Below are 27906 nucleotides of genomic sequence, written 5' to 3'. Positions count from 1 at the left end.
TGTGTGTGTGTGTGTGTGTGTGTCTGTATGTATGCATAGTATTTTGGCAATTTGAAATGCACTTACTTTCTGAGATAATAGCTCTTCCAGTCCAGTCATCATTAATAATCTGTATATTTCCATAATGGACGTCGCTAAAAAAGATGCGGTTGGTTCCAGCGCTGATCTGGCTGTAGTCAAAGGCCAATGCTATAACATTCTTGAAAAAAAAAGGGTTTTCGAAGGGCTGAATGGGTGAGTTGAGGTCATTTTCATCTGAAAGGTGGATGCTTTTCAGTATAGTCCTTTCGGAGTAGAGTAAATAACCTTCATAGCGCTCACAGACAAAACCATCGTCTGCCAAGCGGCCGTGGGCGCAGGAGCAGGTTCGGCGACCGCTGCCTAGGTGAAAGCACAACTGCTGGCAGCCTCCATTACTCCTGGCACAGGGGTTGGTGCCTTCAAAACAAAACATGTTCAGTTACTGGCTTGCTTTAGTTCCTGCTTTATGCTGTCAGCTTTAATTTGTTGTCCCTATACATGAGAGACAAAAACCCAATGCTAAGCCAAATATGGCATGTTGTAAACTCATGGAGAATTTTTAGAAGTCATTTAAAAATTCAGTGTGCAAAATTGCAAAAGACTGTAAAATTGAAATCTACCTTTTTCTCTATCTCTATTGAAGACTGTCACATCTTTCAGATTGACCCCTAGGCCACTCCTCATGGTGATAGCCTCATTGATGTCAGTCTTAAAAGCCCTACGGATTGAACCGTTGGAGTGGGCCCTGGATAACATCAAAAGAGAAAGCAGCAAATGCCATTAAAATTTCAGAGAAGCTCATGCTGTATTTGAGAGTGTGGACAAAAGTTAGATAAATAAACTTAAAAAAAATATATATATTTTTTTTTTATCAAAACTGATGAAAATAAAATTCAAAGTGTTTCATCCCCTAGCTTTGACACAATTAAGGCAACAGTCTTCATAAAATAACAATTATAATAGCAATAATAATAATAAAGAATTATAGGAGGTTTAAGTATGAATGAGGTTGCTGAGGACTTTTGTCTATTTTTACAAAACTAGATTGTGACTATTGCTAAGAACAATTGCTTGTCTTAATATCTTCACATATGACCTTTGTTGAGAAAGGTAAATGTAAAGTTGCTATACAAGCTATACAGGCCAATGCATGAGAGTGCATTTAAGAAAATAACAAATTACCTGTCAGACCAGTAGATGTAAGGTCCAAACACAGCCACCGAGAACAGGTCTACGTTGGTCGCTAACAGTACAATCTCCCGGTTCTCACCTGTTTCAAGGTTGATCCTCTCGATCTTATCTGTGCGTGCATCACACCAATATAATGTATTTTCCTGCAAGGTGATTTCAAAATGCATATCAAAAACAGAGCTTCTTAGTCAAAGTCATCTTTCACCCGCAAAGAGTCAACTGAGGTAGAAGCGTTAGAATATGAAAGTGAATGTATCTCAAGACAATGTTTGTGCATCCATGTTAAACTGTACCTCAAAGTCTATGGAAATTCCATTGGGCCATGTGATGCCCGAATTGACCAATGTAACTTGGTCTGAACCATCCAGACGAGAGCGGCCAATGCAAGGATTTTGCCCCCATTCAGTCCAAAAGAGATATCTGTCAATCATGATAAGATTCAAATAGAGTGTGACTTCAGTAGAAATAGAAATGATTTGGCTGGCCTATATTTTTGTAATAAACATAAAAGTTTCCATCCATCCAAACTTATGTAATGAAGTAAAAGACTGAAATGTCATTTCACAACACTTTTGTAATGTTCTTTAAAGTGGTTTTGATTACAACAGTGATTTTCTATGGGGCAAAATATGTCCTTACTGCACAATGAATTGTTTAAAATTACTGAAACTATAAATACACAATTTCAACTCTTTTGTTTTTTGTTACTAAAACTTTTTTTTTTTTTGCTTTGTGTATTGTCAACTTGTAATTAACCAATTAAATTTGGCAAATTATGCTATGTAAGAATGCAAGTAATGGGTAGTCCTTGTTTTTTAGATATGGTGAGTCACTGAATGTTTTAACCATGAACTTGTGTTATCTTACACTTTTGTTTTTGACTCTTCCATCGTAAGGTAAATGTATTGTGTATTCTGTGATTCTTTTGTTTATTACAGTTATCCCACTAACATAGAACAACTATTTTCAATATATATTTAGGCTGCTTTAATTAAAAGTACACACTTCTTTGTATGCTCCTATAAGCAAGATTGTTCAATTTACAAAACATATTTTATACTGTGTGTGAAAATAATAATAATAAAATATATATATATATATATATATATATACACAAACAAGATAAGGGATGCAACTGATTTTATCAAATGGTACACAAATCAAAAGGATCTTTCTCACCCTTTCTGTGGATGTACAGCAATGGCTCGTGGCTGATCGAGTCCTTCAGATATGACTACTGAGCGATATGCACCATTAAGGCGGGAGATTTCTATTAGATTAAAACCATGGTCTGTCCAATACAGGTTGCCTGTGTAGAGAGAAGACCAAGTCAGGTGCGTAATTATGGAAAGGGTTTGTATTTTCTAGGAAACAAGACACAAACAAAGTCATTAACATGATCCTACTTAAGCAATGTATTAAAAGTTATATTTCTTTTGCATTTGTGCTGAGTGATTTTACAGTGTGTATAAAATTTCTTACTCTGCCACTAAAGCTTAATGTTTATTGGCAGTACCTATAAGAAAAAAACTATGCCTTTACTCACTGCCATAACTAGAAGCATTACACCTAAAGTGAGAATTTTCAACAATCAATAGCAACTTGACAGCCTGTGGTAATAACTCTAGGATCTGGGGAGTTACAATACCGACCAGCGATCCAGTCCACAGCAATGCCTTCCACTCGACTAATGCCGGTAGTAATGATGTCCTCCCTCCAGGTCTGATCACGTTTGGCGCGGGATATTTTGTTCAGCCCCATGTCTGTCCAGTACACAGTGTCATTTCCTGCAAATTACACCATACCATTAATGACAAGGGATAATGGGATGATGAATGTAGCTGCCATAGAAGTATTTACGCTTTCAAACAAAGCATCTTGTGAAAGCAAATTTTACTGTAGCACGGTCCATTTCACCAGATGTTGTGTGGCACTACAGAGCACTACAAATCAGGAATAGCACTTTGTTGACATACAGTTCATGAACATGAAATATGATTCTCTGCTATATTTTATGGGGAAGTATATTACCCCTTGCAAACCATGGTCTTGGTTAAAGTAAGTCTTTCATCTAGTAATACTTTTTCAAAAGGAATTATCTGTGTGCATGTGAATATGTGCGCAAGCGCACACTTCTTGCATGACTCAGTAGGTTTGACTCTCCACAGGTTGTTAAGAGCTTAGATAGCGTCATACGTTTAATTGGACTATCTTGTTCCTGCTGCCTTCACACTCTGTTAACACAAAGATGACATATGACAGAATACAGCTGCAGGGCTTTCATCTGTTCTGCTCTGGCAACCTGGCTTCTATAATGATATGTAAATGAAATGTGCATGCTGTCAGGTGCTGCTCTTGGATGGGCTTAGCACTACATTTGCATGTTCACTTGCCCAAAAAATTAAAGACAAGGACAATCATTGAATTTTGTACTTGTCTTATTATGAATTCAACTTGCTTTTTCTTTTTCAAAAGCTCTGGTCACGCTTCAACATTGCGATTGATCTTTGAGGTCTCTCTGATTTAAATTTTGATTGCAGGCTTTTTAGACAGTTATTGGATAAGAATTTAACTCATGACTACTATTTTTGACATGGGTGATCCAAGAACCTTTTCTTTTCATGTTTTCTGAGAAAAAAAAGTTTTGTTTTTTTTCCATTCAAGTGATATGTGAATACATAAGGCATGTAGAACCTTTGGGCTTACTTATTAAGTACAGCTAATGTGAGCCAATAACAAACATAAAATGCATATGACTTGCCATTTAACACTGAACCAACATATTTGGTTAGAAACATAAAGACCTCCTAACCTAATCAGTTTCTAAATCAATAGATCTCCTAAACTAATGAAATTAACATAGTAATCTTAATATATTATTTGATTAGAGTTTTGATGAAACACTCCAAAAAGTGTGCAAAGTTTTATTTTTGGTTTTCACTGCAGTTTAAAGTTGCAGCCACAAAACAAGACAATATCCAAGTGTCAGCAGTATGAGTGTATCCCCAGTCTCTCCCGTGGACAGTAGTTTGGCATCGTTTTCTCCCTTCATAGCATATTAGTCAGTGGATAATATTGTCTCCTGAGTAACAGTAAAGGTCTGCTGATCTGTGCCTGGCCTACCATTTAATTGGCTGGTTATAGTAAACAGGCTTTGTGACTTAATTTATAAACTGAATTATTACTCTCATTTTATTAACCTCTATGGAAATAATAGAATATGTGTAAAAATACTTGAATAAGCAATTTATTTTTACCTGCTGCTCTTCTAAAACTAGATGACTTCTTGTATTTAGTGTATAAATACTATAGTGTAGCTGTGAATATCTGATCTTTATGACAGTTTTTCCCCTTCAGTAGCAGTATATATTTCAAGCAGGTAATAAATCAACCAATTATTATTACAGATATTGTCTCATAAAAAGCACTGAAAAATATGACAGCACAGAAACAGTTTGGTGCCAACATTTGATACAAACTGCCCTAAATTAGAATATCACAGGTTTGCAGTGAACAGGTGGGATGTTACTCATGCTTAGTTTCTCCGGTAGTGTATACATTTTGCTTTTTAATCTATTCTATATTGTGAATGTTTATAGTCCACTTTTCATTTGTACTTAAAGACTAATAAAGTAAAAGCCTTCTTTTGATTAATAAAACATATTTTTAAGTTTTACTAGAAAGAAAACATTTGTAAATAAATAGAAAAAAAACAACTCTGCTATTTGTGTTTTTTTGCACTTCATAGTCTGGGGCTTTCTTCTTATTTGTGCCCCTTTCCTGTCCTTTTAACCCCATCTGTTCAAAAAGAAAATACCCTTTCTGTGCAAATAAGCTGGAGGTCTTTCTAAAAAGGGGTATCCCCACTGTTACTCACCACACTACTGTGTACTGTGAACCAGGTCATAAATCAAAATGAAGATTAAATGCAGTTTATTAGCCTCCTTAGTTTGACAGCATTGTTCACAAACTGGCATTTGTTTATATTTACAAATTCTGCATTAAAATAGATTGTATTTGGACTAAATATGACTGCTTATTTAGAAGAAATTGGAATGAATTTGACTATGTAATTTCAAACAGCCTTGTTTACTTTTTTTAGCAGTGGTGACTTGTGCACTAAACAAATAAAAAAAAAACTGAAAATGTTTTGTAACATGTTATTTAGCAAAAGCAGATCACAAGTTGTCTAATTACTGATGTATTTTTGAATTATGTATTTTCATGTTTCCCACTTTTGTCCTTATGAACCCCACTGAAGGAGAGTCTCATGACCCTAATTCTTTAAAGGGTTTTTACTCATCAGAATGCAAGATGCTTTATCTGTTTGCATATTCTTGTGCTATTTCACATTAAGACAAATTGAATATCTTTACATTTCCATTATTGCTTGGGTTTTAAAAAACAGATAACACCACTACTACTCCATACTAAAGACTTTCTTTTATTTTAGATTTTCTATTTTTAAGAAACAAACAAACAAAACATATTTAAATTTTAAAATAATCTTTTTTTTTTCAAATTTGGAGATAAAAAGATGATGGCTTATAGTGTGTATCTCCTCAAGCATCAAGGTGTGAACAGAGTTTGCAATGTAAAAGACACTCCAGAGTAATAGGTGTTAAGAGTGAATTGCTTTGGTATTTCACAGCCATTATAAACACAAAAAATGCATAAAGGACAGTGAGTACATCAAATATATCAAGGAGAATAAAGAAGCTACCACCAACGGCTGAGAATCATAAATAAGAAATAGGATTAGCACTGGGTCGGCAGGCAACTAAAAATGTAATAAATCACATTAAAACAAGAGAAAGAAGCTGTGCACCAAGCTGATTTCCCAAATGTGTGTCTAAGATGGCATCTGTTTTAGTTAACCTGTAACATAACATTTGACATCACCTAAAATCCTTCCGTCACTGCAGAAGTGGAAGCTTTGGGAACAAGATGTAAATCTTCTGTTGGTGCAACTCAAAACCTGCAGTAAAATGTAAAGTCTAATTTTCATGAGAAGAAGTCTGTGTCAGAAACATGTTGGTTTTACATTTTTATAAAAAATGGTCTACTGTTTTACAGTGTGGTGCCTTCTTAAACTTAAGGTCCTTAAAGCAGTTTGAAATGAGTTTCTCATCTTTGCTAACACAGTGCTTCCTATTATATATTTGCATTCTATATATGTGGCACTTTTTTTTCTTACTCATACACCAAGAAGCATTCTGTGGGCAGTGGGTGGCACAGTGTTCTGCCTGAGGACACTTTTAGCCCTTTTCCACGGGTTCAACTCAAGCTCTTCTCGGATCTTTCCATTTAGTGGTCCCACTCACTTTCAGCTTGCTTCCTGGAACCTTCTTGGCCAAGGGTTTATACAAGCTGAGTAGAGCTGAAGATTTGACAACAGCAGACTGCAGCCCATTGATTGACAACATCCATTACAAGAGTGTCTCCTTCACAAGAAATCCACTGCTTTGAAAACCGTGCAACCACAGCAGTCATTTTATTATTTACTTTTAAAAAATATTCATATTATATCTAGTAAAATGGCAACACATTTACCAATATTATGGTATTATGGGGAGATGCAGATACTTCCGTGCTGACAACGGAATTCAAAGGGAGCTAGACCAAATGGACTTGATTTACAGACAGTTGGGTCAAATTAGGGCATAGAAAGTCATGCTGAGACTGAGACAGCCCTCCTACTATATACTTTTTATTTTATTTATTTATATAATTTCTTTTATTAATTTAATTTAATTTGTCTAGGGAGCACAAGCCAGTATATATATATAGTAGCAGCAGCTGTAGACAGCCAAATATATGCTCTTTAACGAAAAAAAAGGTGAACATTTGAAAATAAACTACCTTTAAAGCTACAAAGTAAATTATCCTTCAACAGCAACATATGTGACATTAACTTACAGAAACTATCTCCCAATCTTGAATGACAGTTATTTTTTTTAAGTGATCCTTAGTAAAACTAAGCGCTTTTATTGCTGCTCTATCACTTTCATTTATGAAACACATTTATGAACCATGTAATTCTTAGGCTCAGTCACATTTTAAGTCTTTATGTATTTTATGAATACCAAGGCAAACAATTATTATCACCAAGTGTAGTCTTCCAGCCTTTGTAATCTAATCATGCTTTATCTCACGCACAGTTTAACAACAAACATACAATATTTTTGAACTTTCATTAAAAATTTGTATCTTTGCAAATTAACAAACTAAAGCAGTATACTGTACTGGCAATCACCTGAACTGATCCTTGTATGGTGACTGACACATTTAGTCATGGATTCCTTTGTGTTAAAACTTTTTTTTTTTTTTTGTAACAGCAATCAGTTGAGCAATAGCTTACATGATATGGTTGGACAGCCCATCTGCTGGTTTGCAAGGAGAAAATTACATTAAGTAAGCTGTATTACCAGTTTTGATGCTTCATTATCCTCCCCCAAAGCTGAAGTCTATTTTTTTTTTTTTTTTGGACATGGAGAACACAACATTGCTGGCTTCATTAGTCAGTAAACAACTTTCTGTAATTCAGACATTTGACATTTATTTAAATATATTGATCTTGTTAGTTATTTAGTTATTTAAAACAACAACCAACTTGTACTTTCAGATACAAAATGAAATTCAATAGGTTCCCTTTTCCAAACAGATCATCCACAAGTGTATTACTAAGTATGTGTATGCTACAAATATTTATATGGCTGTTTGTTAATCTGACTGCATCCAATTCAGACTTCAGAAAGGTGAATTGGCTTTGAGACAATATGTCCTGAAAATTTAAGATATCAACTGTTTAATCCAGATAAGAAAACAAAACAAACAAACAAACAAACAAACAAAAAAATATATATATATATAAAAGACTGCATTAAAATTGTTACATAATTCACAAATCAGTGTGTAACAGCAAAATATGAAGTTTAAGGCTTTTAAAACAAATAAACACTAAAAGCTTGATTGTTTTCTTGCCAATTTAAGCTGAGGTTTATATTAGTTCTGTCTGCTCCCACACATTGTGATTACTCTCAGAATAGTTCCACTCATTGTCTGCCTTCATCAAATATGTTTTTAACAGCAGCAATTATCCACATGTGAGACTACCTTTTCTTTATGCTTGTATTGTAAAAATCTGGTTTAATCATCACATTAAACCAGATGTATATATATATATATATATATATATATATATATATATATATATATATATATATATATATATATATATATATATATATAACTGCCCACTACCACCTGCAGCAGCGTTTTAAAACTGCCTGCTCCCATGAGATTTGCTTCAGGTCCCACAGGACCTGAAGAATCTCAGTCCCACCAGAGTCCTGTACTTTGTATCATACCTGCATGAAAGTCAACTCCCACAGCAAACAGGGTTCCTGTGATGGGCATCAGGGCTTCACTGTTGTCATTTGGGTCAAGAGCGATTCCTCGAATTCCCTCGTGGATGGAATAGAGCAGGAACGAGTCGACACCTAAAGACCAACAAACGGCCCTATTAGACTTTTTTTGCTATTATTAGTTAGCCACAAGAATTATAGGAAACCTTTGGTGAGTTTATAATGTTAACACTCAACACAGAATTTTTTATTTATTTTTTGTAAGTTCAAAACCTCATACTGATTGGAAAAATGAGCCCAAGGTAATTTCTTACCCTCACAAGATGTACGATCACTTCGTAGATTGTAGCCAACAGTGCAGGAGCAGCTGCGGGTGTTTTCTGAGGTTGGGAGACAAAGCTGTGTGCATCCTCCATTGTTTACTTGGCATGGGTTTCTTCCTGAATGTTAAGCACAACCAGCAAAGATAAATATTACTATAAGATGTCATTGGATTATATATTTTTTCCATTACTTTGTGTCTCCTGTTTACCTTTTTGACCTTCCTTGTCATACACCTTCATATGAACCACCCCACTTGTCTTGTTTCTCAGAACCACAACATTGCGACCATCTCTCTTGGTGACTGTTCCCAACTGTGCCATTTCATCATCTGCCCACCAGAGTTTGATACCTGTAAATGTCAATAGTATTTTTTTTAATACCCAGATGCAGTTGATGATATGTTCATAAAAAGTCCAATAATCACATTGGGTTTTAAAGCTTTCAATGCATACATACAAAAATGTGCAAGTGGCATGGTTCAGCTTGCATTAAAATTCCCCAAAGTTGGTTTTATTATGTTGGAAGGCTGCTTAATCTTAGATGCATTCTCTGAGCTGATTTGAGAATAAAGAGAGGAATACGATGTCCCCTGCTCTGCTTACTTACTGCTGATGACACAGACATCTTTCAGCTTTAAATTGTATTCTTGTAATTGCTTAGTAAAAGGTTTTCTCTCTAAACCTTTTCAATGAACTTCAACAAAAAACAAGCACCTCAATTATGGATAGAAATTCAGAGGATGGTGGTTTTCAACCAGCATTTAGAAATTGATGTCGCTGGTACAGGGCAACTGAGAACATGCTGTACAGTTGTCATGCGTCAAAACGTTTTAACGTCCACATGCTATTTGGCTTTATGTGACAGAAGGCAAACCCTTCAAGGCTTCAGTACAGTCTACATCAAAAGCATAAGTGATGAATATGTCTCTGTACCACTCTGCCCCTCTCCCCCCTCACCCACCCACCCACAAACACAATGGACTTCTGACCCCAACATACCAAGCCCACTATGGTTATATTGTACTGCAAGTGCCACCAATTTCCTCATTACAGATCTGATAGGACAGGAACTCTCAATCTAAAGAGACATTAAATGGCTCATGTTGCTACACTGTAAACAAAGAATTATATAGGAGGTGGGGATGGGTATAATTTTAGTACATTGAGAGGGAGATAAAACTTTACACAATAAAATATTACTTTAAAAACACATGGTTTGGTCCAAGAAATATCGTGTTGACAAAAGTAATTCAGAAAGCTATTGCACAAAAGAGAAATAACCAAAAATTCATAACCAAGAGGGGAAAAAATAGAAATATGACATATAAAGAAAACTACATACATTTCATCTCAGCAACCATGCCATGTCACCTGCAAGTACCTTTTTTTAGTTTTGTTCGTATTCAACCATTCTAAGCAGCACGTTCCCTGCACACAACACACTGTCCTCAAGGAACACATTAAATACAACTGAACTGAACGCATTTCATTTTGCAGTTAAGTTGTGAAGTGTAAAAAAGATTAACATCTTTTTCTCCCTCTTTAGATTGCAAATCATTTCCATGAAAGTTCAACTTTATGTTGTTCTCTCAGACTTTTTGATTTATTAAAAAAACAGCAGATCAATCAAAGGCACATACACCCAACCTGCTCCCCCAACCACCCACCCACCGACACACACACACACACACACACACACACACACAAATATATAAATAAAGTTCTTGCTTTAATAGCTTTCCTAAAATTTCTGTCCTTAAAGTGAATGTAAAACACATTTCCACAAATCAGCCAAACACGTACAAAGGAGGGTGACAGTCTACATGCAGTTTACAAAACATTACGCCCCGGAGGCCATGCTGTCTGAGATTAGCTTTGCACCTTGTGTTAATTTGATGCCATAGGGACCACTGGGAAGATGTGATTGCCCGCTTGTGGCACATCATATTCAATTTCCACTTCAACGGCTTGTTTGATCAAAGACAAGTCAAGGCTGATGGATCGCTTGCACCTTCCAAATGGAAGCCCTCAAGGCAATTCAATTACTTCAGAGCCTAAAAACCTGCATGAGTTGACCTTGGGTCTCCAGGAGTGCCATAATTACACCATTTCATAACCAGCATGAGCCATCAATAAGCATGCAAAATGAGAAGTCAAAAAGAAACACAAGGACCTCATCAAAACTAAATATTTAATAAGTGAAATAAAAATAAAAAATCACAAGGCTCAATTGCAGGGTTGTCTTTCTGGCTAATTATCCACTCAATTCCTTCTGTGAGAGAGTTACAAATCTATCAAGAGTTAAAAAAAAGCTTGTGCAGTAACCTAAACATTTTAAATAGATGTAATTATTCTATAAAGCTTTCATATATCAGAAGAGACAACAGAAGATATTGTTTTTCACTTATTGTTGATTGGTTCAGTCACTACTGAGGACTCAGCAGCCTTTAATTACCCAAACTCATCTGATCATAATCATTCTCTGTCATAGCACAGTACAAATGTTCAGCCATAATGCAAAAATAAGACTAGTAATAATGCACATTCTATTCATTTGTAATTCATTGTGCTTAACTTAAAAGACAAATAATACTATCATCCATAATTTTTTGATAAATACTAAACAAAAACGCACTTTATCAAATCTATAAAATTGGACAGCTTTACATCTACTCTGGCTTAGAGAAACCAATTATTCCACTCCAAGACTACTCAAAAAGCCACAAAGTATCAACAAATATGGTGAATCAGGTATAAAATACTTCAATATAACACTGTTCTGCAAACAGTTAAAAAACACACTCTGAAATTATTTAATTAAAAAAAACATTAAAAAAAGTGGTTTTCATTCTACCTTTTACCTCGTAGTTTCCACAACATAGGTAAAAGTGAACATTAATAGTGATTGATGGAAACCCACGAACACCATTTCACTGTTTTGCTGTACCTGCTTCTGTGAAGGAACCATGCCATTAGTCTGTGTCAACTCACATTCTGGCTCCAAATTGTGAAATGCAATAATGAAGTCCTAAAAGTCTGTCCTTTTAAAGCCTTAACTGTTAGAAATACTTACAAAGATCAGCAAAAAAGATCTGGTTTTCACTGCAGACCACCTCCGAACAATAAAACAGTAGAATTTGGTTCTGCCATTCTGCTTTTCTGTAATGCTGTAATTAATGATCTCTGCTCATACTGACACCACACAGGAAGCAAAGACTTGTCAAGATTAATAACATGCTCACGAGGACACTCTTTTATACAGACAGACAGAGACAGATAAGAGTGTGTGTAAAGTTTTAAATGTTCTGATTTCAACATTGCTGCAGTTTTGTGAATTGGGAAATCTCCAGATGAGATTAAATTGTTTTAGCTTGCCAAGACATGCTGCATGACATGCTGATGAGGTCATACCTGAAGATGTGTAGAAGTGTAAAACTGCATTATTTCAAACATGTTGTATTCATATCAATAAACCCTTATCTGTCAAGTTTTGGTGTTTTTGTTGTAAAGGTGCATACTGTGTACACAGAAATGGTGATCCAACTGAAAACAAAAAAAAACTTAATGCAACTCGTCAACATTGTACACAAGTCAGCTGAATACACTTAGGATATGAACAGAATCCCCTTAGTGTTGTATTTCAACATTCGAATTACCTCTTCTATGAACACCCCACCTCTGTCTCTACAAAAGGGGACAACATTTTTGAGTATCCTGTATGATGTGGTGGTCCAGAATTTCTGAGAAGCAGGAGTTTCTGAGAAAAGTTGTTTGTTATTTTAGACTGGTCAGCGGGAGTCAGCCTTACACAGCAGGACTGAGACGGTATGAGCTGTCATGCACTGAGCAGATGGGTAAAAGGGATATGTTGCAATTCTTTTTATCTCAGTGTCAGTGTTCCTGTCAGTTTCAGAGTTTCAATGTGAGAGTCGCAGTGTTTTTAAAACTTCTTTTGGGGCTGCGCTTCCTCCGTCCAGCATGACTTCTGCACAGTCAACAAAAAGTTGCAAAGCTAACCCAGGTATCATGTTTACATTACTGCTGGCCATCAAGCCTTGTGTTTGCAATCTGAGTGGCAAGTTTTTGAAATCAACACCCTATTTTTGTGTGCATGGCTTGCCTGTATTTTTTAGCCATTATTTTGTGTTGATAAAGACAAACACTGATGTCCATAAAAGCATAGAGATCATGTCTGATTTGTGTGTAAAAAAAATGTCTGTATAACTAGGCTCCAAATATTACCTCTAAAAGGGAAGATGAATATTAGAATACTTCTGTATAGGTTGATGGATAGTGTGACACATTGGAATCAACACTGATAGAAAGAATCAACATGCAATTAACATCCCCCACCCTTTTCATTATAAAAGGAGTGAGAAAATCAATCATCAGTCATTGCTGTGTGGTATGCCAGGTGGAGTTTTTTTAATTATCTAATGCTCCTGCGAATTCCCATAAAGTGAAGCACAACTGTTGCTAGGACTGCCTAAATGACTCTGTTCCATCTACTTAACTGGTTAAACATTTAATCTGCTTGTACCTGCTGAATAATCCTCAGTGGCAATCTGATACACTTGTGACAAGCTCCACTCACCCATCACGGCCAGAGCTGTGCCTTTGGCTAACTCCCTCTTCAGAGTCTCCAGCACTTCCAGCCCACTGCCATCCAGATTGCACCTGTTGATTGTGCCATTGGCCGAGCTTATCCAGTAAAGCTTGTTGGCAGCATAGTCTATTGAGAGACCTGGGAAGAAGACACGGAAAAAGAGCACAGAAAGGTTTGCACTCAGTATGCTAATATTTACTGGGACTTGACATATAAAACAGCTGGATTTTCAACATCTCTGGCTAATGGCATCAGGACAAAAAAATACAAAATAATGTAATGAATAACTTATTTCATGAAATATTTTGAAATGAAAAACGACCACTTTCGAAACAATAAAATTAAAAACTAAAAAAAATAAATAATGTTCATATGTTAACAGAACCCAACCTAAGTACAGTAGCATTACAACAGCACATTTCAGAGCTGCATTAACTGCACTGTTTACATTCTGCTGTTTCTTTGCACTTGGTTATGAGGGCCTATAAAACTGTTTATGTGTTTTCTCACTCATCTTTGTGGGAGATCACTTAAAAAGAGCTCTAGATGGCATGAAAAATGAACAAGAATGAAAAGTGACTGCTTTTCAATCCATTCCCTGGATGGCTGATGGATCTTTTTTTTTTAAAGAACATCCCTGTTAATATTTGAAGCTGAAAGCAATTTCAATTGTGTACCTCTGGACATCTCACTGTCTCCCACCATGTGTTGGATTTATGTCTGGCAGATTCACAGTCACAATGCATCATTAATTTACTCTTGTCCCCAGGTCTACCCCATAATCATAAATGAAACCAGTGAAATACACAGCACCCTGCTATCTGTAGTGCTGACAGGCCTACGAGGATGAAGAATTGCAGCAGAGACAAAGCTGCTCTGTGTGACAAATGGAAAGTTTGACCTTGAGCTATGTGTAACAACAGCTACTAGAGATGATGACCAAATGATTGTTTTTGCTAAATCAAGGTACAATTGCAGCTCATTTAATCATGGATCATGTTTGGTAAAATGTTTAACTGACAGATCTATAATAGAAGGCTCTGAAGGTTAAAAGCAAAATAAATTTGGTAATTTCTATTCAGACGAAGTAAGGCACAGTGTTGGTTTTCTGTACAAAACTGACACAGACCTACAGGATCCCTCTGATTCTGATGAAGGACTTTGCTGTTACTCCCATCCATGTTGGCCATGTTTATGGTGTTGCCATCTGTCCAATAGATTTTCCTGAAAGTATATGTTGAACACTAGTATTTTTTTAAGGACAAAATTACATGAAATTAAAAAATATATACAATTATATCAATAAATGTTTAGACCAGTAAATTAGGCCTTTCAGTTTATTTTTATTCAGAACCTTTGTATTTTTTTAAACAGTTCAAGCGTTTAAAACACTTTCTTTCCAACAAGGTTTTGATGCCCTTTTGCACAGCTTAACATTTCCTAATACTATACACTGAAGGTTATGCACTCATGAAATGCACAGGCTACTCTAATCTACTTACCCTTTGGCAGGATGCACTACGAGGCACCTTGGCTTATCAATGCCGTGGATGATGGACGTCTTTAGGGACCCATCAAAGCGAGCCACATTGATTTGGGACTCATCGTTTTCAGAGCTGAGCCAGTATAAGTTCCTGGAAAGCCAGTCTAAAGCCAGACCCCGACAGTTCACTATGTCTGTAAGGAAGAGCATGAAAAAGCTGTCACACCTACAGTGTGTGCTATACAGTACTATAAATACCTAGCATCCATATCTGTCCAAGTACATTAAACACAACCAAAAAATATATGAATAAGCAATAAACAATTTAAACTTGATCTCATGTTTTTACATGTTGCAAATATTTATATAAAACAAACAAAAAAACAATATTAATTAGTAAAGTCTCTATATTGAATTTATGGATGGTAACTTTGACCAACAAAAAGTTTTTGGAGGATCACTTTCCCATTCAGTTCTGTATTCAGACATTCCTCAAAAAATATTTTATGTGTCAGCCTAGAAGGCACCCACCTGAAGAAATCACAGTCTCTAGCTGGGTGCCATTGATGAACACCCGTTTGATGGTTTGAGTTTTGATGTCGGCCCAGTAGATCCTCTCCTCCTGAGAATCAAAGTCCACTACGGTGACATCGTCAATGTCTGGCACCGTGAGCGCAGTCATGACGTTCATGTAAGGGTTGTCAATGTCCACACCGCGAATTTCAGAGCGGCGCACATAGAGGAGGAACCGTTTTAATGCTGGTGAGATAATGACATGACAATGTCATTTGAGGTTTTATTGTTTTGTTTTTTTTTCAGATTAAAAAGAAAGTAGGATTTTAACAGGTTGAAAAAAAATGTTGCTAATAAAAAAATACACACATATATATATATATATATATATATATATATATATATATATATGGATGTATAAAAAATATGCCTCTCTTGTTGCTCACAAAGAATTCTATGTTTTTCTCCCATAACATAAGGCAAAAACATGAAAAATGAGGAAGGTGATTTCACTCACCAAAGCAGGACTGTTTGTTGGCTGAAAGCTTCATGAGGTGTGGACAGGTGCAGGATGCAGTGTGGTTGTAATTGATGAGACACAGATGTGAACAGGGACCACGTCCATCATTCTCTTCACATGGGTTAGAAGCTGATGGAAAAGGAAGAAGGACAGAGAAAATTCAATGTAAAACAAAAAAACAAAACAAGACAAGGAGATTGCCTAGGATAATTGTTGGAATTGAAGTGGTTTAAAAGCTTCTCCAACATGAAAATTATAGGCAGGTATGACTGTGTAGCTTAAAGAGAGTCAAAGAGAGAAACTGAAAATGGCCATGATTGCAACATTGTTCTTGTGTTTTCTAACAGCAAAAAGGAGATACAGTAAGACATAAGCACAGGAGCTCTTACAGTATATATAATCATAAAACCTCTTTTAGTTTGCAAAAAAAATCTCACATGGAAAATCATGTAAAACTTTATTTGTGATGCTTTAAGCTTGCTTTTTGTTCGTTTGTTTTCTTGTTTTTTTTTTTTTGTTTTGTTTTGTTTTTTAATGCATAAACCCAAATTGGAATTACAACATTTAAAATAGTCTTTTTGCCCACTAAGGATTTTTTTCATAATATTCTGCTTAAATGTATGCAAACGAAAATCAGTTAAAAAGACTATAATTTATAAAACACAAATGTCATTATACTTAATATATTTCTATAGAAATAAAAACCACATTAACTCTGTTATCCTGTAACTAAAAAGAAGAACATTATGTGACTGAGTTTCTGGCAGAGTCTACAAGACTTGCACATCAAACTAAACCAAACAGTGTCCTCACAGCAATGTATTTTGGGATTTAGGATTATTTCTATGCCCTAGCATTTCTTACTGTACTTGTTAAGAATAAATCACCTCAGCCAGACAAGAAAAAGTCACCCACAGTTTAATAGCTTCCCATCATTCTGAAGTCACATTTCACGCTTCAAAAACAACAATTTCTCCTTCCTCTCTAGATGATTCATGTTGAACAAGCTCTTTCAAAGTTCATTTCCAAAGATTCTTCAGTAATAATCCCGCTGCATCATAAATGTGACTGATCTGAGACAAAAAAAGTATGCAACTCTGTTTCTGCAGGCTCAAAACAACACCCAGCTGACTCGGTGTGCTAATAGGCAGCCATCTGAACTGCTCTGCACTGACTGGAATCATGCTCTTGAGGGATGACAGGCAGCGACAACAGGACCAAGGTGTTTGTTTGCTCTAAACTGTCAGATATATTTGCAGCAAATGGGAAAAACTGATAAAAAAAACAAACCTACTGTAAAATCAGGAAGTACAAAACTAAAGTTATTTTTTGGCTGACTGATTTTATGGTAAAAACAAATAAGAAATAACAATAATAATAATAATGTGCTTAAAATGGTATTATTGGTTCAAATGTCTCAAACTCTATTTTGTGCAACACTATTTTCATTTAACGTTTAATGTTGTTCCCTCCCTTCCTCCCTCCCACTTTGTCTCATTAGCATAGTTATTTTAGTTTATTTTAGTATGACTTAGTCAATGTTATCCTGCCTTAACTTAACTTATTTTATTTTTCTTGACTAAGCTTATTTTATATTTTAGCTTAGTCTGTGTTTTAGATAAATTTAGCTTCTTTTTTAATGTTTTAACTGTTAGTTGGCCTTTGGCACACTTAATTAGCCTTCCGGTATCTTTAGTTTATTTTGTTTTAGTATATCCTAGCTTTTATCATTTCTGATCTGTTCCATAGAGGTTTTTAAATCCTAGTTTAGTTAATGTTAGATATCTTGGTATCATAGTATCTATCTTATCTTCCTCAGTTTATCTTTAGTATGAATTAGTATGACTTGTGCTCCTAGCTTAGTTTTTCATGTGTCCATGTTACTTTTAATCATTTATTTCATTTAGATGATCTTAGCTCATGTGTTAGATAAGTTTAGTTTACTATTTATATTATTGTGTGTTTTCATAATGACTGTATTTTTGTGTTTTCATGTTGTAAAGCGCTTTGAACTGCCTTGTTGCTGAAAAGTGCTATATAAATAAATTTGATTTGACTTGACTTAAATTTTTATGATAAATATTTTGCCTCATATTTGCCAAAGTACTTCTTATTTTAAACTTGTTTTCAATGGAAACTAGTATTCCTAGGAGGAATGCATTTCCTGCTTTTCAACCAAAAATTTTGATCAATCTTTTAGTGCACAGAGTATGAGACGGGGATGTCTCTAAGCTTCCACCACATACAGGTTTAGCTCAGTATCTGTAAAATTGACTGTTATAACAACTGTTGTGATTGCTAAGACAGATTAGGTGTGGCTGTTGTCTTGAATTGAGTTGATTGTAAAAGTTAATGCTAATGTTTTGAACAAGAATGTTGGATGATCCGTTAGCGTTCAGATTATGTGTTGGAGTGACTCTCAACTACAATCAAATCATTTTCTAGCACAACATCTGTGACACTGACTGAGTTAAAGCCATTTTGTGCTTTCTAAGGTTGATTACCTGAAGTGGCCATCTTGAATTGTGTTAATTCCAAAAGTTAATCACTTCTCGATGTACCCCCACCAATTACTTTTTAAGAGTTTCATTAAAATCCACATGCATACCCCCCACCCCACCCCCACACACAAACACAGGCATAATTGTCCCCCCTTTCAAAGCAGCAGGGAATAACAATTATGTTAAAGTACTGTCTTTCTTTTGAAATGATAAAGTAACAAGCTGTTTATGCCTCTAGAGGAGCTCCACTGTCACATCTGTTACATACCTCCTGAGACAACAAAGTTCTTGGTGTTTCTTTCTTTTTATTTACATCACATTTATTCCTCCTTTCTTACCTTGACCAGATGCTCACAAGTTCACTGGTTATGACTTGAAGATAATAACCAAGTCCTCCCAGTTGAGCTATCTTTTTAAAAGATCTGGACACATTCACTGCCTTTTGTTATTGCAATCTTATTTACTCAGACTTGTGCATGGTCAACAGTCAAGGGAATGCATATACAGAAGGTAAACAAGTAAATTAACAGATTCACAATGGTGAGGCAGCAAAACCACAGAACAGATGTAAACCTGATTACAACTAATGTTCATTTATGAATGGTAGCTCACTCATTCAGAGGACTGAGGGAGATAATGCTCAAACTTGGCAAGGCAGAGAAAGGCGATTGGGACAGAGATACATAAATTACCCAGTCTTGGCAAACATTTGTTTATTTATTTATTTTTTTAACGCAATCATTTATATTGCTGGATTTGTTTTAGAATTTTTTCAAAAATCAATTTTTAACAATCTAAATTGGGAGGAAAAAATACAATCATAATAAATTTAACCAGAAACAAATTGCATGCTGTTTATTTTAAGCTTGGCACTGTGCAGTGCAAGCTAATTTCCACAAACTGGCAGACTGCAAGGGCTTCCAGTCAAAAGGAACATCAGCAGTTTATTTATTTATTTATTTTTTGGTCAAAATCATAGCATACAAAGCATGTCAAAGAAATAGTGCCTGTGATAAAAAACAAAACAAAAACAAAAACAAAACAACAACCAAACATAATCAGATGCTAAAAGCAGGCTCATACATTTTGTGCAAAAGATTCAGGTTCTTCTCATTAGAAACCTATTTGTAAAATAAATGTTCCACAATTATTCATTGGCAGATTTGGCTTTTCTTCTCCAGCTCTCTTTATTCACATTCAGCACATGAAAGAGAACTGAAAAGCCTTAATGTGGTGGTATGAGCCAATAACAATAATTTGGTTATTAGGAAATACACATTGAAGGGTAGCATTAACTTAAGTTGGCTTATTCTCTACATGAGCACCTTTTTTCATACGGACACATGCTGGTTGACTGACAGCCCAAATGCAGGTAGAGGTAAGCAAAATTTAATCATATTATGTTTTCTTTCGTCACCATATTTAGTAACATAAGCCTGACTTCTATTTATAAAAATAGCACAAGCCAGACCAGTATTACGTAACACAAATTATCACACTGTTCTTACCTTGTGGTTGCCTGCTAGGATGGAAAATCTGCAAGTCAAATGGTTGAGCACTTGTCTTCTGGATGACTGTAACATTTTGCCCTGTCCACTTATTGGCTCTCGCTAAAGTGTTTGTCCTCCAATCTGTCCAGTAGACATTTCCTCCATAGAGAGATACAGCAAAGGGATGGGACAGGTATTCATGGCCCCTTAGGATCTCAATGACCCCGCTCCCATCGTAGAGTGCAGAGAAAATAGCATCAGAGCTGTTCAAAAGAGACAAAACGCATATCAAAGATTAAACAATTTTTTTAATGCACTAAAAGAAAAGATGAAGAGAAATAAAAGTGAAACCCTCCACTTGACCAATGGTACTATTAAATTGCTCAGGACCTTCTTTAAACAACTGTTGGCAATGTTTTTAGATCTCTAAATATTGCATGTCATGCATAATTTATTGTCCACCAGGAGAATGAAAAGCTGACTTTGTTTCAGTAATTGCTGAATCCTTTGCAGTATTTGATGTCATACATATGTTAACAAGTGCAAAAAACCACACTTTGAAATTACCAACCGTGCATCCGTCCAAACAATCCTCCTTTCCAGATGATCCAGTGTTAGCCCATTAGGCCAGGCCCCAATCTCCATATCCTTAAACACAGTGTGTCTTCCACCTCCACTCATAGATGCAGCCTCAATTCTTGGAAAAGTAGCATCCCAGTCAGTCCAGAAGAGAATCCTTAAAGCCGAAACCAAAAGCAGTAATTAGCACTGATCATTGTGTTTCTCTTAGCAAAATCAATCAACACAATGACCAATACGATCAAATCTCAAAGGATCATGTTTGGTAGAGCTAAAACACCTAAAAAAACCACAAAGAAATGTGGATATAATGTTGTTGTATCTGCAATAACACAAAAAGAGCTGGTGACTGTCCAAGAACTGTATCAGGGTTCCAGTGAAACTCAACATCTGTGACAGTCCTGGAAATAGAAGGCCATCTGTTATAGCATGACTTTCACAGCTCAGATAAAATGTCCACCATTACTGCTGTGACCATCAAATGTAGGTGCCTTTATAACAGAATATATATATATATATATATATATATATATATATATATATATATATATATATATATATATATATATATATATATATATATACTAATATAGAAAGACGGTTTGTGTTTAGTAGTCCTGGTAGAGATGTTCTCCAGAAACATGCAAGTGACAAACATCATCTTCTTTTTTAATTTATTTATTTATTTATTTTTTGTTAAACTTGCTGATAATGATTTGAATCAGTACACTTTAGCTGTCAGTCACTGGGTAAAACAGATTTGGGATCCAGCTATAGCTAACTTGGCTGGCCTTTCCATTTTAAGTTAGACGGCTAACATGCAGTGTTCAAATATGGAAAGGCAACATTCACAAATGTGATGTAGCTGTCAGGTTGCCAAATTCTTCTGCAAATAACTTCAAATCTCATGGATTTCATGCTTGGAACCCCAGACTCGCAAAGTGTGCTCTCCAATTTCCAAAGAAAACCAGAGCCCCACAATGTTTTGACAGTATGCTGAAGCTTACACCAAGAATATTGCCTCTGTCCAGTTGTGGTCCACTAAGTCATCTTGAATGAACAAGAAAATGGGTGCTCAAATTTAAATCACATACTGACGACAACAAAACCGCGTTAGGAAGAAATATCCTTGTCCAGATCGATAGCCGTATTCACTTGATAAGGCCTCTGTGATCAATGACCCACTCCTTTGAGTGGATTCAAGTAATAAGATTAGAATTATTGCCCTGTAATGGAAATGCGCCTTTAGGCACCAAAAGCACCCATTAATCCTACTCTGCACAGCCATGAAATGTACTGTAGTCATCCTCCCAAATGTGAAAGAGTACAATGGGGAGAGTGTTGGAGCATATAACTCATTTCTTAAATGTGTTAAATTGATTTTAGGAATGTCTAGGTTTTGCCAAAGTCTTCAACCACTGGCTATTTCTCAGATACTTTAAGCTAAAATAGGAGCTCAAAGAGAAATACTAGCAACACTTTAACAGTAACAACAAAATGATTTACTGTCTTTAGAGTTCTCACAACAATATGATCCAATGCTGATGCAGTTATTTTAAGTACTTATCACTTTTAATTACTTTTCTGACCGAAGCGGAGGGTTTTATCTGTATTACTAAAAAAATATATGTTAAATGTGTCCTTAATGTTAACAAACAATGTTCTGGTATCCAAAGTCCAGTCTCGTTTCATAAAATGTGGGGAGGAGAGTTGCACGCAGACATATGTATTTTAGTTAATTGATGCAAAACATCCAAAAATATCAAGAAGACTTTTTTTGATAAACCAATTTTGAAGATGGAAATGGTGTGATGATGATATATCATCAATATGATCATAATTTATAAAATACTAATGTGATACAGATTTCAGTTTAATTTTTGCCACATAGTTACAAAACAAATCACATTCACAATTGGAAATTAAAAGTTAGTTACTGGCCAAGGTGCAGTATGTGAAACTGTTTTGTGGGTGTTTATAGAATCTTGAGCCATATTGTCATAACACAATGGTTGATATGCATACTATGCATCAACCTGATGTTTTCTCTTTGTACCAAATAAATATGTTCTTATCAGTCTAGCAAAGAAAAACCTTGCATTTCAGATACACATATAATTCTACAAGCGTTCTCCCCATGCACCTCAGCATGGTAAACAAGAGGACAAAATTGAAAATTAGGCCCAGAGGGAACCAATTCAAGCAAGAACAAAGCATACTTCTGGCTTATTGTTTAAAAGTTCTTGGTTGAAGTGTCAAAGAACAGTATTGCTGCTCAACAAGAGTAAATGGGTAGTGAACCATGTGAAGGGGAAAAGAAAAATTGGGAGTATTAGCTAAATCACTTTCTATTCATCTGTGCTAAATAATAAAACAATAATTTTAATGTATTGTGTATGAACTGCCTCTATGAACCTTAAGATAAATCTTCCTATAGCAAAGCAAATGCACAAATGTGAAATAAAGAAAAGTTAAAGTACACTTTTATTTTCTTCCTTTATTCCCAGTAGTTATAGCTGCCAGCAGTGATAAACATACCCCTGTCCAGGGTCAAGAGCAATGGCTCGAGGATGCTCCATGCCTCCTGCAATAAGTGTAGCGCGCATATCTCCGTTCAGCTTGGCCACCTCAATTTGGTCCAAATTGCTGTCAATCCAGTACAGTTTCCCCGTAATCCAGTCCACAGCCAGACCCTCTGGGGTGGCCAGACCATGCTGCACAACCACCTCAATTGCTGTCACTCCTAAAACAATATTAACAAGACAACAGTATGACCGAAATGCAACAACATATGTTACAGTCAGATGACAAGGGTGACTAGTAAATAAAGTTTTTGAGAAAATTTTTTTTCACAAAAAAAAAAAACAAACTGGAAAAATCTATATGAAAACTTTTTATTATGAAATATGATTGCTTCCTGCAAGGTTCCATTAAGCATGGCAAATGAATTTCCTACTATACTTATAATCCAACTGTGTAAAATTATTCTGAGATGTCTGGTCTTTTATGTATGTGTCACAAAAGGGTGAAATGGGCACTGGCAAGAGTTGATTGCTACAGCTCCACAGAGGGAAATAAATTCAAGAGAACTGCCACCCACAAAAGCACAGAGGCTACAAGCAGTTCTGATTCATGATTTTAAGAGCAGGAGATAATGTACTATAAGAGCTGAGGACTTCTGGTCCTGCAGTATTTTTCAGCTTTTCAAGATCATAAAAAAAAATTCAGGAAGAGGCAAAGTCAGCCCGATTTTTTTTAACTGAGTACAATATGTGTGACAACAACAAAATAAAACAGAAAAGTATCATTCCAAGCATTATAAGTATCCATTAGATTGGTTCTAGAAATAAAATAAGTACAATATGACTTACCATGCTCAGCATAAAGCACACACATATTGCACATGTCAAAGTATTATGTACATTGGTGTCCTTGTGTTTGCTGTGTGTGTGCATACCACCAGACTCTGAGAGCTTTCCTCTGTAGATCTTATCTTCCACCACATCTGTCCAGTACAGAAGGCTGCGGTTAAAGTGAAAATCTAAAGCGATGGTGTTCCTCAGTCCTGGCACCAGCAGACTGTAGTCTCTCCTGCGAAGGTCTATTCGTCTTATCTCATGTCGGATTGAGAAAATGATGAAAGCTTCAAAAGGATCTAATCAAAGAGACAGAAAAAACTTTTTTTTTATTTTTTTGACAATGTGGAACATCATCAACTGGAGACAGAGCTTCTTGCACTATATAACAAATTATGTCTATAATCTTCAACCTATTTTGACCTTTAAACACAATGTTACCCAAAATATGATCATAAAAAGGCTATGTTTTAATGACAATCTATAACTTCAGGACATTGTCTTAATGAAAACAAAAAACAAAGTTAGAATGAGGTGTTAATAATAGTGAAAATTGTATTAAAATGGGAGCTGTGTTATAATCATCTCACAAAAAGGATTTGATATCCAAATACATCCTTGTATGCTCTGCCTCACCTTCTACCATGTTCTACTTCTATATCACTGTACAGTTGCCCCCCCAAAAAACCTAACAGAGTGATTTGATGTAGTTTTCTTTTTTTTTTTTAAGTATCAATTCCCTGCAAATCTTGATGCATACTGGCAGTGAAATATTAGAGACGAATGCATGCTGTGTTTTGCTCTAAAGCCCAGCAGTCGGGCTAAAGAAGAATCACTATTAAAAAGCCATCACTTTTGCCATTAAAGCTTTTACATTTAAAGCCTTTGCATGTTTTGGGTTAAATTATCTTGAAAAAGCAGCACTTATAGCCTCTTTTTTTTCTGTTTTCAGATATCCTTGCATAATCTTGAAGATAAAACATGATAATACTACAACAAACAATGAATAAACCCTGCACAATAGATTCATTTTAACAAGCTGCTGAATATTTTAGAAATCCACTTTAAGCCACTAAAATATTTCTGACCTCTCACCACAAATACAAACTCTTGAAAGGAACATCTTGTGACATTACACTGCTGGTAAGTTGTTATTTTCCTAAGATTCCCAAGTTATATTCTTTAAAATATTTTGTTTTTAAAAATTTCAAGAACATAAATCCAAGGAAAAAACATCATCACCACTGTAAAATATCTTCAGCATAAAGAAAGGCTTGTGGTTGGTAGAAGTGTTTGGATGTGGTAGTACAAGCTAAAGTAGAAGATTGTTCAGAGTGTCACTGTTAGGGTTTTTTACATTATCAGCCTTTGTGCTCATGTGGAACACTGCCTATGTGAGAGACCAAGGTCAGACGGCGGGCCGGCGGGCGCCACACCATCTGGCTCTCCCAAACAGTGATGTGTTTTGTGTTTTTGCTATGATCAGAACTGGCCTTGGCCTGCTAAGATCAACCCCTTTTTTCTTCTTATTTCTTCTTCCTTTAAATAAAGAGAAAGCCCAAGTGGAGGGGCAGAACTTCCTGGACAGCACGCCATTAGGAGCTGTTGTGGAATCTCTCCTCTTTGCGAAGGCCTTCACAAAAAGACAACAAGCCTCTCCGGTGTGATTTTTTCTTAGCAGGTTAAATAAATGAAAACCCTGACAGTCACCCTGCCTCCACCAACCCATTCAAGTGCTACACACAGCATATGTAGCCAACTGTGATACAGTTGGCTTCTGACGCCTTTCCTACCAGCAGTTTGCATCTATGACCCTGTTGTTAGTTCATCTGTTGCTGTTAGGTAATTACCATCAAACAACAGCAATGCCCTGCAACACCTGATGCTATGGAAATGATCTAAATTGGTTGTCAAGCCAAAACATTTAGTCTACCATTAAATGCACTCAAATTATTCCAAATTTAAATATTTATATATGTATATTTATTTATATATGACAGTTGAACTCTTTACAACTGCCAGACAGCTGTGAAAAATTCAGAATGACAACATTTTTTGGGGTGGAATGAATATAGGCACCACTCATCCATGTGGCTTTCTGATAAATGTTTGCTGACAAATATATCATAGTTGAAATCCACTGATACAAAAACTAGCTCAGAATGCTCACATCTTGTGCTTTGTGTGGTATACGATAGCTTGATAAGCAACAGTAGGACTAGCACAGATATGAATAATAAAAACCTTGATGGTGGATTTACAAATAATTTATGGTCCTGTTCTGTCAAAGCAGTCAACAGATATAAATGATTTTAGTAGACAATTCTAAAAAACAAAACAAATTCCTTTGATCTCAGTTAACCTCATGCTGCTATTTTGTGTTGAAAATGATGAGAAAATATGCAATGACTTTAAAGCCCTACAAACCAGCAAACACACACACACATATCATTGCTGATCTTTGTTTTTTAGATAAAAGAGAGACCTGCTTTTACAAACATAAATATTTTTTTATCTGCTTTCTAGAAAAATCATAGCAACATTTTTGAATCCAGGAACAAACTGATATTTTTTTCTTACTTTCCTTAGACATAGATGTACAAATAAATTCAAAAATATTTTTTTCTCATCAACTGAGTCTCCTTTAGCCAAAGAAGTATAATTTAAAGTTAAAACATGTTAGCTGAATTTGCAACTATTTTTTAACTCACTTCCAGTTAGATGGCTTGAACAGAAAAAGAAACAGTCTCAAACATATTTCACTGGTTTATACCACCATGTGGTGCACATTAATTTGCATCACTAGCAGCCAAACCAATTTGTTGCCAAAGTGCTTTGGAATGAACACGTTTTTATTTATTTATCTATTTATTTCATTTTTCATTTTTTTTTAAATTAGTAGATACACTTATACATAGTTTATTTTGATGAATACATTTTAAAGGTCAGGAAAAGTTGTTAAATTTAGTTGCAAGTTGCTGGTTAACAGCACTTTCATATTTTACTGTCTCCGTGGCCTTGCTCCCAGAGGTTTGTTTCAGTTGGTAAGAGCACATCTGCCTCCTCCTCCGAGATGTTTGCAAAAGTTAAACGCAAAATTTTACACTTTCTTGCAGACGAACTACACATCAAGTATTTTCTGACTTGAGTGACAAAATACAGTAACCAACCTAGTGATAATTCTTTCTGAAAAAAAAATTTAAAAAACATTTGTGCCAACGCATTGTATAGTATTAAATTGAGGAATTTAAAAGAAATTACTTTTTTGTTTATATAATAAACTGGGATATTTGTTTTCATGCAGAACTTGATGTATGATGAACAAGTGGAATTGCAATTAGCGCCACAATAAAATTGTGTATTTTTTTTCTGCGTTAATGTATGATTAGAGCTGCAACTGCCATCCATCCTGGAGTGAAAGAGAGAGGCAAGTCATCAAAACAAGGTCCATAAATCAGAATGTGACAAGCCAACAGCATGTGTGCCCCTATTGTATTTCAAGTGCTTCCAAGCAGTCTCATCAAATGGATTATCCAGTAACAGCAATCAGAAAAGCAGATTTAGAATTTTTGATGCGCTGCTCTGGCGAAACGCCTGCGTTATTGGGTTAGGCCTGAGGTGAATATCTGCACAACTGAATGAAGCATCAAAGCTCTCTGGTTTGGGAAGAGAGAACATGTTTCCTCCACTCAGCATCAGTGCAGATGGAAACCGACAGGACTCATCACTATGGTGCCTCTTCAGATTTTAAAATGATTGAAATTGACCGGCTCTAAATCAACATTCATTTCTAGGCTTACAACCTTCTTGCAACCTTTTTAGCACCCAGACAAACTAAAATAAAAATGCTGATGTGTTGAAGTTTGCTTTGTATGATTTTCAAACATTTCTTTTTTCTTTGAATTAGAATTTGAAAAAAATAAAATCTTGCTGCATTCATTATTACTGCTCATCTC

General features: G+C 35.5%; 1 protein-coding gene across 5 annotated transcripts in view; it reads right to left on the bottom strand.

Annotated features, from left to right (window-relative positions):
- lrp1bb (low density lipoprotein receptor-related protein 1Bb) overlaps positions 1-27906 on the bottom strand; it is a 236922-nt gene that overhangs the window by 65754 nt on the left and 143262 nt on the right. For all 5 annotated transcript variants that reach the window (XM_037976153.1, XM_017420710.3, XM_017420705.3 and 2 more), the window contains 18 exons: positions 24052-24249; positions 23133-23337; positions 20587-20751; positions 20034-20278; positions 16022-16153; positions 15523-15750; positions 15011-15185; positions 14638-14732; positions 13497-13646; positions 9112-9252; positions 8894-9019; positions 8583-8714; positions 2865-2999; positions 2392-2521; positions 1506-1632; positions 1204-1355; positions 642-766; positions 67-438 (listed from right to left, as the gene is read on the bottom strand). In XM_037976153.1, coding sequence (XP_037832081.1) covers positions 67-438; positions 642-766; positions 1204-1355; positions 1506-1632; positions 2392-2521; positions 2865-2999; positions 8583-8714; positions 8894-9019; positions 9112-9252; positions 13497-13646; positions 14638-14732; positions 15011-15185; positions 15523-15750; positions 16022-16153; positions 20034-20278; positions 20587-20751; positions 23133-23337; positions 24052-24249 — 3033 coding nt within the window. The remainder of the gene's footprint in view (positions 1-66; positions 439-641; positions 767-1203; positions 1356-1505; positions 1633-2391; positions 2522-2864; positions 3000-8582; positions 8715-8893; positions 9020-9111; positions 9253-13496; positions 13647-14637; positions 14733-15010; positions 15186-15522; positions 15751-16021; positions 16154-20033; positions 20279-20586; positions 20752-23132; positions 23338-24051; positions 24250-27906) is intronic.

The sequence above is a fragment of the Kryptolebias marmoratus genome, linkage group LG6 (genome assembly GCF_001649575.2).
Source record: "Kryptolebias marmoratus isolate JLee-2015 linkage group LG6, ASM164957v2, whole genome shotgun sequence".
Lineage (NCBI taxonomy): Eukaryota > Metazoa > Chordata > Actinopteri > Cyprinodontiformes > Rivulidae > Kryptolebias > Kryptolebias marmoratus.
Note: the sequence above shows the minus strand (reverse complement) of the source record. Positions and strands in the feature narration are given on the sequence as shown.